The sequence below is a fragment of the Oryzias melastigma genome, linkage group LG1, assembly GCF_002922805.2.
Source record: "Oryzias melastigma strain HK-1 linkage group LG1, ASM292280v2, whole genome shotgun sequence".
Taxonomy (NCBI): Eukaryota; Metazoa; Chordata; class Actinopteri; order Beloniformes; family Adrianichthyidae; genus Oryzias; species Oryzias melastigma.
In genome coordinates, this window is record NC_050512.1 from 26,484,746 (window position 1) to 26,498,862 (window position 14,117).

The 14,117-nt window shown below is 40.2% G+C and overlaps 1 protein-coding gene across 1 annotated transcript; it reads right to left on the reverse strand.

Moving 5' to 3' along the window:
- Window positions 1–547: 547 nt before the first annotated feature.
- On the reverse strand, window positions 548–13,890 carry LOC112157524 (zinc finger protein 638; the record flags this gene model as incomplete). Its single annotated transcript, XM_024290303.1, is given in 24 exon segments — window positions 548–811; window positions 1,466–1,587; window positions 1,665–1,778; window positions 1,862–2,500; window positions 2,583–2,799; window positions 4,333–4,500; window positions 4,585–5,052; window positions 5,134–5,505; window positions 5,588–5,752; window positions 5,856–5,993; window positions 6,084–6,125; window positions 6,211–6,342; window positions 6,463–6,582; window positions 7,002–7,042; window positions 7,484–7,530; window positions 7,641–7,675; window positions 7,868–7,966; window positions 8,052–8,267; window positions 8,366–8,520; window positions 8,825–8,944; window positions 9,028–9,206; window positions 9,619–9,648; window positions 9,980–10,041; window positions 12,342–13,890. Coding segments are annotated over 24 exon segments (4,968 nt in total). The 3' UTR covers window positions 548–769.
- Between the last annotated feature and the right edge of the window lie 227 nt (window positions 13,891–14,117).

The window sequence follows — 14,117 nt, forward strand, 5'->3', positions numbered from 1 at the left end:
AAGTCTGGAGTTTAATACAAGTTTTCAATCAGAAATCACTTCTACTTAATCCCCTATTTATATCCTCTAAGTTTAAGAAGTCATTATTTCCCAGACTAATATCTCCTCCGCCATTTTATTCAATCTTACTTTTTTTGCAACTAAAATGATTTTTAACAAAAACATAGCTTCCTTCTAAACAATGTCCATTATGTTTCCAAAATGCATGACAAGAAGTTTTAGATATCATATCCTGAAGTAATGTTGAGGTTTTTCCTCAATTTCTTCCCAGTATTTTAATTTGTTACACCTCCAGGAAATGTGTTCTCATTTATTTTCATGGAATTAGTTTTGTTTTCTAGTTCTTGAAATACTGGGTGTCAGGTACAGAAGAATGTGAAAATCTCAGCTTCTGTCTTCTTAGAGTACAAATGAAAGCTTGCCTTCATGTTTCTGCAGTTAAGAGGAATCTAACAGCATGACGACTGTGGAGCATGGAAAGAGAGTTTTTGTAGAATATTCTTTACATTTATTTACTAAACATTACAAAACAAATCCAACAAATATCTTGGGTAAAAGCTTTTTATTATTTGTGCACAGCTCTTTAGACTTTTCATCCATTGTTCATTTTTCATTCGTTTCACAGAACTTCTCATATAAAAAAAACCTGACTCAATTCCAAGAATTCTAACTAAGATATGACATGAAAATTAAACCACAATAAAAAGAAATTTGTTGGACCCGAAGCCTGAAAAGACGACACCCCAGGAGGAGTTTGGCAGAAGCATTTTCAGTCCGTTTTTACAGTTGATGCTTTTGTCTGCAAGAATTTCTGCAAAAGAGAAGACAAAATGTTGACATGAAAAATCATAACCCAAACCATTCTTTAACTATTATTCTGCTATTCTCCTCTTTTATGTACATTTTTTGGCACATAAAAACTCAATCACTGGTAGCAGTCTTGGTATCAAATCAGTTCAGGACATTACTGATTGTGTTTTTGGTATTCATAAACTTTAAAGTTTTTTTAAATATTGAGCAAAATATTCCCCATAGGAAACGAATGAGAAAGTCTTCAAATTTCAAAATTTTAGGATTAGCAACAAACTTTTAAATATATTCATGTTTTAATCTTATAAATTAATTCTCAAAAAATTTGGAGTTTAGCTTTTATTTTAGCAACATGCTAACAGTTTGACTAATTTAGTTTACTGGGGAATATTTTAGTTTAGCTAATTTTGAATCTACTAAGATTTTTTCTGGCTAATTTGAATTTTAACTCAAAATATTTTTGCAAAATTGGCATGTATTTGGGATTTTTAAGCAATTTTTCTACAAATCACACTAGCATTGTCTCAGGTAATGCAACTTTTCTGGTTAAGAATTTGGTTTTCTTCTAGTTCAGCTTCTAAATGTTGTGCTGGTGATTTTTTTAAGCATATGTTCAGCTCGTTTAAAGCAGGTGAAGTGATGAGGACTTCCGTACCTGCAGGCTCTCGTAGTGCTTCCGGGTTTTGCAGTGGTTGATCTCCATGGTCTTTTCTCCGGTGAAGAATCGGGAACACACCTTACAGAAGAAGCCCGTCTTCGGGATCAAATACTCCATCCCTGCAAACGCACGCAAACACAACTCCAGTTGTGTCCAGATCTGAGTCAAATCGGATTTTCACAGATCCAAGTCTTACCAACAGGCTGGCGCGGGTCATAAGGAGGGAGGGGCTGCTCTGCTGTTGTTGTCTTTTTAGTGATGATGTCATCAGTGTTGTCTGGCTTCACCGCTTCTGTGTTCTCTGATTGGCCTGAAAAACACGACCAGAATGATCAAATTTAAACACTTGAAAGTCACTTCTGGAAGATCTTTCTTTTGTGCAAAGAAGCTAACCTTCTGCTCCTTTCTTCTCCTCTTCAGACGTATGCTCTCCTGCTCCTTTCTCCTCTTGAGTCGTCTGCTCTCCTGCTCTTTTCTCCTCTTGAGTCGTCTGCTCTCCTGCTCTTTTCTCCTCTTGAGTCGTCTGCTCTCCTGCTCCTTTCTCCTCTTGAGTCGTCTGCTCTCCTGCTCCTTTCTCCTCTTGAGTCGTCTGCTCTCCTGCTCCTTTCTCCTCTTGAGTTGTCTGCTCTCCTACTCCTTTCTTCTCCTCTTCAGACATATGCTCTCCTGCTCCTTTCTTCTCCTCTTCAGACATATGCTCTCCTGCTCCTTTCTTCTCCTCTTGAGTCGTCTGCTCTTCTGCTCCTTTCTCCTCTTGAGTCGTCTGCTCTCCTGCTCCTTTCTCCTCTTCAGTCGTCTGCTCTCCTGCTCCTTTCGTCTCCTCTTCAGACGTCTGCTCCTGCTCCTTCTTATCGTTGAACGCATCAGCTTCCTTTTCAGTCTGAGTTTCAGTAGGAGGACTGCTCTCCTTTTCTTCTTTCCTCTCTGCAGTCGCTGCACCTTCGTTCACGCTTTGTGAGGAAGAGTCCGCTGAGGCTGCAGGAGGAGGTTCCACTTCCGAGGTGGAGTCCAGAGGAGGTGGCACTGATGCATCTGAGGATCAATGAGAGGACATGGTCAAAGAGGAAAAAGGTACAGAGGAAGGAGGAAATGTTTCTTCTGTGTGATGCTGTACCTGTCCCAGTCTCAGGGTGGGCGTCGCCCTCAGGTGCTTTGGGTTCAACCGTTTCTACCTTAGATGATAGGTCTTGTGAATCCTCGGCCTCCAGGTCCAGGTTGGCCGTTCCGTCTGTCTGGACTAAACCATTTGCAGTCTGAGGGGTCAGGTCACTGGCTTCTTCTGACTCAGTTACAGATTTCTCTGGGATCTCTTTAGCCTCTTTGGGTTTCTCCTGAAGCAGAAAAGAAGAAACATTAACATTCATTTTTCCTTCTGAAACAGACTGAAAGTGACAGTCAAAATAAAATAAAAACAAACTAAATTTAAGAATTCTCAAAAACTAAAAGGAACTGAAGCAAACCCAACACTCAAATGAATTCCACTTATGCTTGAAACTTTTTAAAAATTAAAATAAATGCTATTATTACTCATTTGTTTATTTAGCTTAGAAATGTAGGCAGTAACTTCAAAACAGTCTGTTATCTTCCTCATCTGCAGTGATGATGCCAAATCAAATGACGTCATCGCCCTCTATAATTGTTAAACGTTCTTGTAAACGTGAAGATCTCCTCAGACTGTCGCTGAAAGTCTTCACTTTTACGGAAATCATCAAAGGACTAGACATGGGAAGAACAGATGCTTATGTTTTGTTGTTTGTTTATTTTAAATGAGGACTAATGCTGTGGTCCCCCTTACTTTCTAAAAATAACCCACGATAGATGAAATCTTTGACGTTTTATTTTTTTTTACAATATCTCTAGATGTTATACGGCTGTAAAAACCCTCATTACACACTTTCTTTATACACTTTTCTCAGACAGACACGAACATTTTCACATATTTCTCTTGTTTAAACTCAAAAGAAACTTCCATCAAACCTTCAAAGAAAAACATGTCCAGAATTATAGAATGAAACCAAAGATCTGATCACGAGATTGATGCAGATTTGGCAAACTGAACACATTCTGTACAAGAGACGCAGCATGGAGAATTATTGATAATGGTCTACAGCCAATCAGGATGCAGAACACAATGTGCAGTAAGGAAAGAAAAAAAAAAGGTTGCATAACCGCGAAATTCCAAAGGGTGAACAATGTTACAGCGATGGAACAGTGTAAATACATGTGATATTTTTATAAATTTGTCCACAATCGAGACACTATTCCCTCTTGTAGCCTGAATTAATCTCTGCGGCTTCTCTTTGTTACTCATCCTGTCTCTGCTAACATGGACAACTAAGAACCAAAGACTACAAAGTTTCATCTGATGAAATAACAAAAGTCGGTTTAAGTGACCATTAAAGCGAGTCTCATTTCTGCCACTTCCTTAAGCTTAACAGATCAATAATCGATACTTAAAAATATAAATTGATTTAGCACATAAAGCTAAAGTCCGCTAGCTTGATGCTAATGTTTAATGAGATTTCCCAAAGGACGGCTAATGCTAACGCTCAGTTGACATGATCATAACATTGTTGACTAAATGAACATCTTTTTAAACTCACAGGTATGAACGTTCCAAACTTCAAACTTTAAAGGAAATATTTTTCAAGTTACCATTTGTGGTATAAAACCCAAATGTTTGCTCATACTGTCTTCTTCTGGAATAAGGTGTAATTCAAAAGCATAATCACCACCTAGTGACCAAACTAAGAAACCTGAGAAACCTGCAACCATCTGAATTGAATTGATTCAGGCTTTTGTGAATTGAATCGTTTCTGGAAATTATAATCGATACCCAGCCCTAATATTCGGCATAAACGTACCTCTGGAGGTTCCTGTGCAACAGTTGTGGGGATGGCATCCTCGGATGTTTCCAGGGGAACGGCAGGAGGAAAAGAGCCAGGAAGATCAAGGACGTCTCCCACTTCGTCCACGGTCACAAAGTCACTCAGGTTAAATGGAAACTCCTCCTCCTCCTCCTTTTCCTCCACCTGATTTTAGGACAAGAAAAAGCAGAAGTTGTAAGACAGACTCAGCTGCAGGTTCTCGCTCCGCCGGCCTTCAAACTGCTTCACCTTTGAGGTTTTGGGCGCCGTATTGTGACGATCATCTCTTCTGGAGCTCTGCTTGTTAGATTCTGAGCGGTGGGAGGACCTCCACCCTGATTCATTGTGGCCTCTCTTCCGCTCCCTCCTGTCGCTTTCCCTTCTCTCCCACTCCCTTCTGTCCTCCTCCTTCTTCTCCCTCTTTTCCCGTGATTTCTCAGGGCGCTCCATCGTCTTCTGCTTAAACTCCTTCTCCGAGCCCCTCCTCTTCCTGTCCTCCCTCTCTTTCTCCTTCCTAACCTCCCGTTCTTTTCGCTCCTTTTCCAGTTTCTTGGCCTGTTCTTTTACAGGGTGTTTATTAGCCTGCTCTGTGCTCTCCTCTGTCTTCACTTGTGCTTTCTGCTTCTCTCCACTGGGGGGCACTTCAGCGCTGCCGGCTCGACTGGCGTGTCTCGTCTTGCACTCCACCAGCAGCGCGTCAACCATGGCTTGGGTCATCTGTTCAAGCGAGCAGAAAAAGGTTACAGATAAATGTGATAAAGCAGATGAAAATGCTGCAGGTTCATCTCTGATGTTTACCTTAGGAAGTTCGGGCATGGCCGGCTCCTGACAGTCTGGTTTGGCGTGACTGCCGGATGCTTGTGGCTCTTCCGCTTTAGGAAGGAGGTCTTTGTCTACCTGAGGCGTGCTGCTGTCTTCCTTCACTTCTGTTTTCTCGGCTGAAGTCTGGTTGGTCTCTGAGAGCGCGTCGGCTTGGGCCTCAGAAGCCGCTGTGGCTGCAGACTCAGGAGGATCTGTTTCCATCTTCTCCTCTTTGCTCTCGTCTTCTGTGCTTCTTATCTTTTCATCTTCTTCCATCTTCTCCAGCGGAGGATCTGAATTCTCTTCATGAACTGTTGCATCTTCTTCAGCAGCTGCTGCTTGGCTGTCTTCACCGTTTGCAGGTTTCTCCTGAAACCACAAAAAGGCAAAGACGTCAATCATGGTCTCTGCCTCACAGATGGGAGTTTAAACCAAAATCTAAGACCCTGACCTCGGCTGCTTCGGGACCAACAGAAATGGCCTTCGCCTGCGTGTTGGTTCTGGGGTCGGGCTTGCGGGAGAAGAAGAGCGGGTTGCTCTGGATCATGCACGGGAACATCAGGAAGCGCTTGTAAACAGACAAGGACATGGCAGCTGTTGCCATCTCGCAGATAATCTGAGCAGGAAGAGACAAAAAAAAACATTTTTACTACTCGAGATCCAAAGAGGCGGAGCCTGTGTGAGATCTGATTGAGGATGCCAACATAAACAACCCTTACCATGTTGTCCAAGACGAGCGTTTTAATGACTGTGCCGAAGCGTCGCACCAGCTTCAGGACCTCAGAGGAGCCAGAGGAAGAGTCTGGAACGTTCTTGATCACCAACAGGCTGTTCCAGCTGACTAGAGATGGACACTCCTGGAGGAAACACATTGACAGAACGTTTACAGTGATGCATGAAGAACAACAATTTTTAAAAATGAAGGTCAGTATCCGTGGGAAACTCACTGATGGATCTGCTGCCGACATGAAAAGGTTGTAAAGAGCCACCTATGAGGAGACATTTGATAGAATCGTTAAACATCAAATATAAAAAATGTATAATCAAGCATTCAAACCAAGTAGACAGTCATACTGGTGTGCTGAGGCTGATGTTCTGCTTGACAAGTCTCATTTTGACGTCACAGTCGAGGATCTTTGGAGTTTTGAAGCCGTGAACTTTCACCATTTCTTCAGCCACCTCTACGTCCTGCATGAACACCAATGCCTAAAGAAAAAAAAAAAAAAAAGAGAGAAAAACTTTTTTTACACTCTTTGGTGAAAACGCAGATACTGTTCTAAACACACACATGCATTTCCAGGACAGCATCTTTAGAGGAAGTCGTACCTTTCCGACATTTGCTGCCACGATTACGTCAGAGGGAGTTCCGAAAGGCTGGGTGAGCTGCAGGATGTCGTCCTTCGACCAGCCGCTCTCAGGAAGACCCCAAAACAAAACCCTGCAGTTCTATGGGAAAAAAAAACCAAAATGAGGACATTAAGGTTTTTGACCAACAAAACAGACAAATAGTAATAATAATGGATTGGATTTTTCTGCACTTTTCCAGATGCTCAAAGTGCTTACAATGAGTATCCATTATTCATCCACTCCTCATTCATTCTCGGTGATGGTGAGCTACTGATGTAGCCACAGCTGCCCTGAGGCAGACTGACAGAGGCGTGGCTGCCAGTACACGTTTCTGACCATCACCGGGACATTCATACACATGCACACACCAGTGGAGCCACACTGGAGGCAAGGAGGGTGAAGTGTCTTAGCCAAGGACACAACAACAGTTGACTGGGAGGCACTGCATGAGCCACTGCCGCCCCCAGACAGAAGCCTTTTTAACTGTCCAAATGAGTGTTTGAAATCAGCTCGGGTACCTGCTCCACTGTCTTCTGGTCAGCTTCTCCTCCTGCTGAGTCTTAAAAAAATGAGAAAAAAATTGAAGCGAGATTTGTGACTAAAAAGTACTGTTTTCCACAATGTTTTAACATTCATTTTAGCTTGGAAAAAAAGGTGAACATATAATAAACTCAAAATACGGAATCTTTCTGTGAGATTTTGTACACATTCTATGCTTAGTTTTGACCCAAGAATTTCTGTCACTATATTTATTTATTCTTACATATTTCTACATTTAATTTCTCTATCCATTTGATTTTATTTATTCTTAACATAAATGTGAAGTAGTGAAATTTAGTTTTTTTTTATGCCAGACTGAGAATAACGTTTTAATGTAATGCTGTTGAAGTTTCAAAAATCCCAATAAAGATATGTTCAAGGAAAAAAATGATAAAAACCAAGTTTTTAAAAGACATAAAATCAGACATAATGAGTCTCATGACAAGTTGAGATTTCTTACTCGAGCTCTTCCCGGTTGTGCTTTGGTCCACTTCAGGATTGAGTTTGCTAAAAAGACAAAAATATTATTAAAACAGTGACTTAAGTTTTGAAAGTTATTGAAATGAATGTGAGCACTGAAAGAAAAAAGGAAAAATCAAACATTAAATATGACAAACCTGTTGGAATCGCATGAGGCTTCATCTTCTTGCTTCTATAAAAAAAAAAGAAAAAATAAATATTTCTTTATAGAAATTCAATAAAATACTTAAGTTTTAGGCAGGATCCAAAAATTAGTGTGCTGACTTAAAAAAAAATCTGGGCAAACTGTCAATAAAGTTACAGCTAAAAAAGATTTAGGGTGGGTGAAATAAGACTGTTGCTGTCTTTTAACTAAACAGCTCACCTTTGCCACTGAAACTGTGATTTCCTGGTTTCTGATGCTCAGATTTGAAGAGGAAGCCAGAGCCAGAGCATCCTCCGCCTTCACCATGCAAACAGACGCCTAAAAAAAGGGCCGTGATGAATGAGAGGCACAAAGCACTTCCATTCACTCTACATAAAGTCAAAGTCATAAAGTCGAGCTGTACCTTCTGTCCTTGTCCCTTCTCACTCTCCTCCTCTGAGCACGGCATGAGGATCACGTTATTGATTTTGCCAAAAGCCCCAACCATGTCGGTGACTTCCTGCTCGGAGGCATCGGTGGGGATGCCTGTCAGATAAACCAGACGGTCCACAAAGGAGAAGTCTTGAGTGGTTGGAGTCACCACCTTCTTCTTCTTTTTGGCAGGTGGGGGTTTCACCGCCTACAAATCAAAGGTGTTGTTTTAATTCAAGTCCAAGTTCATAATGTTCAGCAAATCCTTATACATATCAACTTCAACAAAAGAGCATTAGTACTTGCCGTCTTGGTTGTTTTGGTGACGGGTTTGGTCGTCTCCTTGACGTTTTTAGAGGACCCGTGTTTGGAGCTCGCAGAGGAGGAGGAGGGTTGATTTCGATGGCTGTCATTGGAGTCTTCATCATGTGGCCGTTTCACTGCACTGCGAGAATAACTCCCTGCAAGATTACCAAAAGTTAGACTAAAATACACATTTATTCTTAAGATGATTTAATTAGGGGTGCCTCTACACCACGTGTCAAAGTCAAGATCCGGGGGGCCAGATATCCGCTTTTCTTTATCAAAATCTACTGGAATTACTACATTGATCATGTTAAACGGTATATTAAAGATTTTGTTTTTAAGCGTCACTGGTGGTGCCTCAGGTGTTAAAGGGTTATGGTGAAGACTAAAAATCATGTTACTCAAAAATAATACTTCTAGATAAGCTTCAGCGAAAGAAACAAAAACACAGCAACAAACCTGCCGACTCCCTGCTCCTCCGGTCAGGCTGGTAGCCTCTGAATGAAGTGGAGGACGTTCGGTGCACGTAGGAGGAAGAGTGCGGGCCATGGTGATGGGGGTCATACCGATGACCTCGTTCTGAGTGGAGCAAAAAGATGTTTAAGATGACTTCCAATCGGATGGAACTGTAAGAGTATTTCAGAGACATTTGTCTGGACTACCTGAGTAGTGATAAGGCCTTGGGTGGTGATGGGAGGTGTAGGCCCTCCCACGTGGTCCGGGGGAATGTGCCTCCAGCCGACGTCTGCTCGATGGAGGACTTGGAGAGCGAGAGGAGGAATGAAACGGAGATCCATCCTTGGGGTCCCACAGAGCACGACTGCCGTATCGTCCACTCCGACTAAAAAAAACATACAAAAAAAACCACAACGGCAGGTGTTTTCATAGGCGACTCTTACCACACACGCGCAGAAGTCCATGAAATCTATAGATATATTCCCTACTAGATGTGTTTTACATTCCAAATACACTTTTAAAATACAGTTAATTATTGAAAATTAAGTATAATTGTATTTTGAAACATCTGCTATATTCATTTATTTTTTTTATTATGTATCTTGCACTGAGGATAAAATTAAGATAATCTGTGTAAAGTTTTATGCTTTTAATTGAACAAATTGAGAAATTGTTTCATTTTTTTTTAAATAATTTTTCATTGAAGCTTTGTATGAATCTCCAAATGATCTGATTGAGATTAACAAAAAAATGTCACCTGAAGGTTGAAGAGAAAAAAAGTCAATACAATAACTGACCTTGGTAGATTGGGTTTCCAGTCGGGGTACCTTTAAACAAACAAATAAATCCAAGTTTAATAACAAACTAAAACTGTACTCTTGGTGTGTCTTGGTGAACTTAAACACCAGAGAAATATATTTTGCTAATAAAATTTGATTAATAAAAAGCATTTATTTAAATGTTGGTAAACATTTGCTAAAATGAATAAATTTCCAATTTATAATAAACATTTTTCACTTCATCCACAGGATGTTCATGTGAAAAATTTGCTGAGATGAAGTTTTGTCATTGGAATAAGCTATTATTGTTCCATATAATTTCCCTAAATTGAACACCAGCCTTTTTTTCCCTTTTTTTTAATACTCCTGATGTCCTCACCTGTTGCGCAGGTCTCTGCAGGCAGAGGTGTGGTTGACAGTGTTTACATGGTCAACCCAGTCCTAGATTGACAAAGAAAATCAAAGACATTGAAGACAAAAACATCATTTTCTGACACAGATGTCGAGAAACAACTGAAGGCAGAGTTGCTCACACACAAATATAAAGATGAAAATCAAAGACATCTGATAGTCCAACGGTCCAGTGAAAGACTTCCTAACAAATTTGAAAGGCGAATATTTAAATATTTCAGATTTAGCAAACCCTCTGTTTTTGCTGAATTTATGTTAAGCAAAAACATGAAACAGTGCTTTAGTTGTAATTCTTTTTATAAGCAAACATTTCATCAACTCAATGTAAAAAACAAATCAATCAAACCAAAGAGTAGAAAAAAAGTTAGTCATTACAGAACCCCACTCAGTCGAATTGAGATTTGTTTTGGTAATAAATAAAAAGTATCACTAATTAGTAAACTTTCAAAGAATAATGAAATTTAAATTACTCCAAACTAATATTTGTGTAAAGGTTTTCAGAGATTTGTGAATATTTAAATTTAAAAAAAAATAATTAAGAAAACCCCCAAATAGTCAAAGAGAATGTGAGTCTTAAAACCTGGTTGTCATTAAGAGACAACTGTCAGAACCTTAAAGCTTTGATTTCCCCCATTTTAAATGTTCTTTTTTTTTAGAAACAATTAAAAATCTGTTGCAAGAGATATAATACAACTGTTAGCCAGTTATAGGACAGCAAAGCATGAAGAGAATCAATGAAAATCATTTACTCAAAGAAGAAAAACATCACAGATTAATATATTTTGCTTAAAATCTTCAGGGTAAGAAAAACTTTCACAATCCTGTTTATCAGTGCTGATTAACTTAAATATTTATCCTATTTTTATTTAAAATTACATTTAATTTCAATAAAACAAAGGTTTTACTAGACCATACAAACACTGAAGGAAGTGTGCCGCAGGTGTCTTAAATCCACGTTTTTAGAAGAAATCTCTAAACCATAATGTTGGGAATAAAAGAACAAATTACAAAATACGGCTGAATAAACAAGAAAACTCCAACCCCACACTGATGGCTAAGATAAAGACTTTTGAAATAGTTTGCATTAATTTTATTCTCCAAATAATACTTCTATGGGAAATCTAGATTACTTCTGGCAAAAATATGTAAGGTGTTCACATGTGAAAAAATGAGTTTTCCCAATTACTAAATTATCTCTGAACCAAAAAGATTAGGAGGACATAAAAACGTGCAAAGCAGGAATAAACCGGGGGTGGATTGTGTCAGGGAGGTAAATGACAAGATGGGAACAATAAAAACTTAACAGGTCATCAAAAAGCTGTTTTTGTGCAGTTTTCAAAGATCACAACTCCAGTACCTGTAATACCAGGTTCAAAAATGACTCAATATTCAAACTAAAGCTCTACTTCACTTAGAAAAGAAATTCAATCACTTTTAAAACCATGTGCAGTACACAAATTTCTTTTGCAGCTTTAAATTACAATGTATTAATTAAATTGAAATTTAACGGATAAATAAATATTTCATCAAATTGTGTTGAATTGGAAGTGAAACTGTACTGTCAATGGATCGATTCAGTATTTTGGCAGTGGTATCCGAGCGCCTTCTGCCAGAAAACTGTCTTCCAGTATGAAATACAGAGGGAGAACCTGTGTTTTTATTACTTGTGTCAATACTTGATTTCATCTGCTCAACTGCTGCCAGGCGAATAAAAAAAATGATCAATTTCATGGTAATATCTGGAGGCTATTTAACCAATTTGTTGAAATGTAACAAATAAAAAAAAGAATGTTTACTGAATCTAATTCCACTTGATTCAATTAGAATCTTAAATCTAAAAGGATTTTTTTTCACTCAGGAGCCACATGCAGCCAAAGAAGACTCTTCTTAACATGGATTTTTTTTTCTTTGCTGACAGCTAAACATGTTCATTCTCTATGGGAAACATCTCTGTAGGAAACAAATACTCATCTGGATAGGAGATGACTTGGTACAAAAGAGCAAACTTAGCTTTCGTTACTCAAAAAAACTGCCAATGTCTACTCTTTAAAAACAATATTAAAATTAGGGGAATGACCATCGTCAGAATAGTTTGTTTTTAAAAGTGATAATTATTTTGTTCTGGGAGTGTGTAGAGTTATTGTGATGGCAGAGTTCTCAGTTTGGATAATTTGGATCCCCAAACTGAGCACTCTGATCACAATCTGCTGTTTGTAAGACAGTGACGATTCGTGAATACTTCACACAAGGTTATTTTAGGAAAACCGAATCTGGATGTTTTCACTTTTAAGGCAGGTGTTCGACACTGGTACAAGGACAGTAACACTCACCTTTTCCTCATCACACTGTTCGTGGCACAGGGAGCAGGTATGGGGATACACCTTTGGAGGAATGGCTGAAAAATCACTAATCATGGTTGGAGTAGGTAACTTCTTGCTACTGTTCGGTCGTGAATCCGTTGACGAGGCCACAGAGTGTCTTGAGGCAGAATCACTCCTGGTTTCTGATGTGGTTCTTGGTTTTGACACGTCCTGTCTGTAGTCTCTGTCCAAATTGCGAGATTTGGGTGACAGTGGATACTGACGGCCAGGTGACCGGCTGCTCCTGCGTTTCTCACTGCTTGTCCTGCGATAGTCCCTGTCTTCAAGCTTGTTTGGTTCTTTGCGGTCCAAACGAACTTGCCTTCTTTCGGGTTTATCCACTTTTGACGATGAAGATGTTGGGTACATTTTAACAGTCCTTTCGCTAGAGAGTTGCTCCCTTTTGAAAGTCTCTCTGGTTGTACTCTCATCATTTCCCCTGCTGGCGTGTCCATAGTCAATGACTTTCCCTGCTGTCTGTGTGACAGTAAGTAGGCTCGGTACCTCTGGGGGATGTGAGGAGCTAGAAGCAAGTGTTGGCATTTCGTGGATTTTGTGAGAAAATGAAGTTGAGGAAGTGGAAGCAACATTTTTCTGCTGGCCAGACTTGTTGATCTGGATGTCCCTTAGAATGAACGGCAGAGTGTCTGGGGTTAATTGATCGTCGGGGTAGTGGCTCAACACCTCTAAATCCTCGTTTGAAAGTCCAAAACTGGCCAAGATGCTGCCAGCACTTTCTGGTGTGTACACATTTTGACCATCACCTCCGCCTCCACCACCGTGAGGCTGACGATTTTGAGTCTGCTGCTGTGTTCCTTGAAGGCTGACACCAGGTGGGGGATTTGCAAACAGTTTTTTTGGAGGTGGATAGTTTGACCAGTTTATTCCCTGTTGATGACCAGACTTGTTTTCTGTTGACAGTGAGAGTGATGCTGGGTTAGAACCAAAGCCTCCGTGTTGACCAACCGTAGGACTTGGGTTGTGGTTAGGTTGATTCATGTGATCCATTTGACGGTGGTCCATGTCCCTTGTGCCCCGGATAGACAGAGCTGACTCCAGCTCATCAGGAAGTTGGGTGGGACGAGGAAACGGAAAAGTCATTCGTTGCACATTTGAGCAATTTGTATGTTGATTTGGAGGAGTCGGGAGAAGAGGAGGCCTGGGTGCATTGGGAAACCGTTGTGACCCTGGTTGCTGGGGTCGCTGGTGATACATGGTTGCAAATAGATGATGCTGTGAAACTGTTGAAGCTTTAGAGTTCGTGGTGGGGTTTAACCCCACAACTGCCACTTGTTGTCTATTTAGAAGGCCGAGAAGGGCGAGGTGAGTAGACACAACTCTTGAAAGTTCGTTGTTGCAACAATGATTCCCAGAGAGGATAGATGCCAGTAAAGCAAGCTGCTGAAGAGCAATCCGTGTCTGAGTCTCAATCTGAGCAATACGGAGGGCTGTTACTGCTGCCACAGGTCCAAATATCAAATGAGATCCTCTGGTGCAGTTGGCGATGGACAGCGTTGCACTGCGTTCCAAACGAAGGGTGGAAGAAAGGTGTGAATTACTGTCTGAGTACACGAAGAGGCTGAGGTGGAAAGCAGAAATATACTATTACGTTATACAGGGTTACATTTTTCATTTAAAAAATAGCTTTAATTGTTTTGATTTTTTCCCCAAAGCACTTTTTAACATGTCAGAAGACACACAACATCAGCTTTTAGGTCAAATATGGTTGGCAAACATTATTTCACA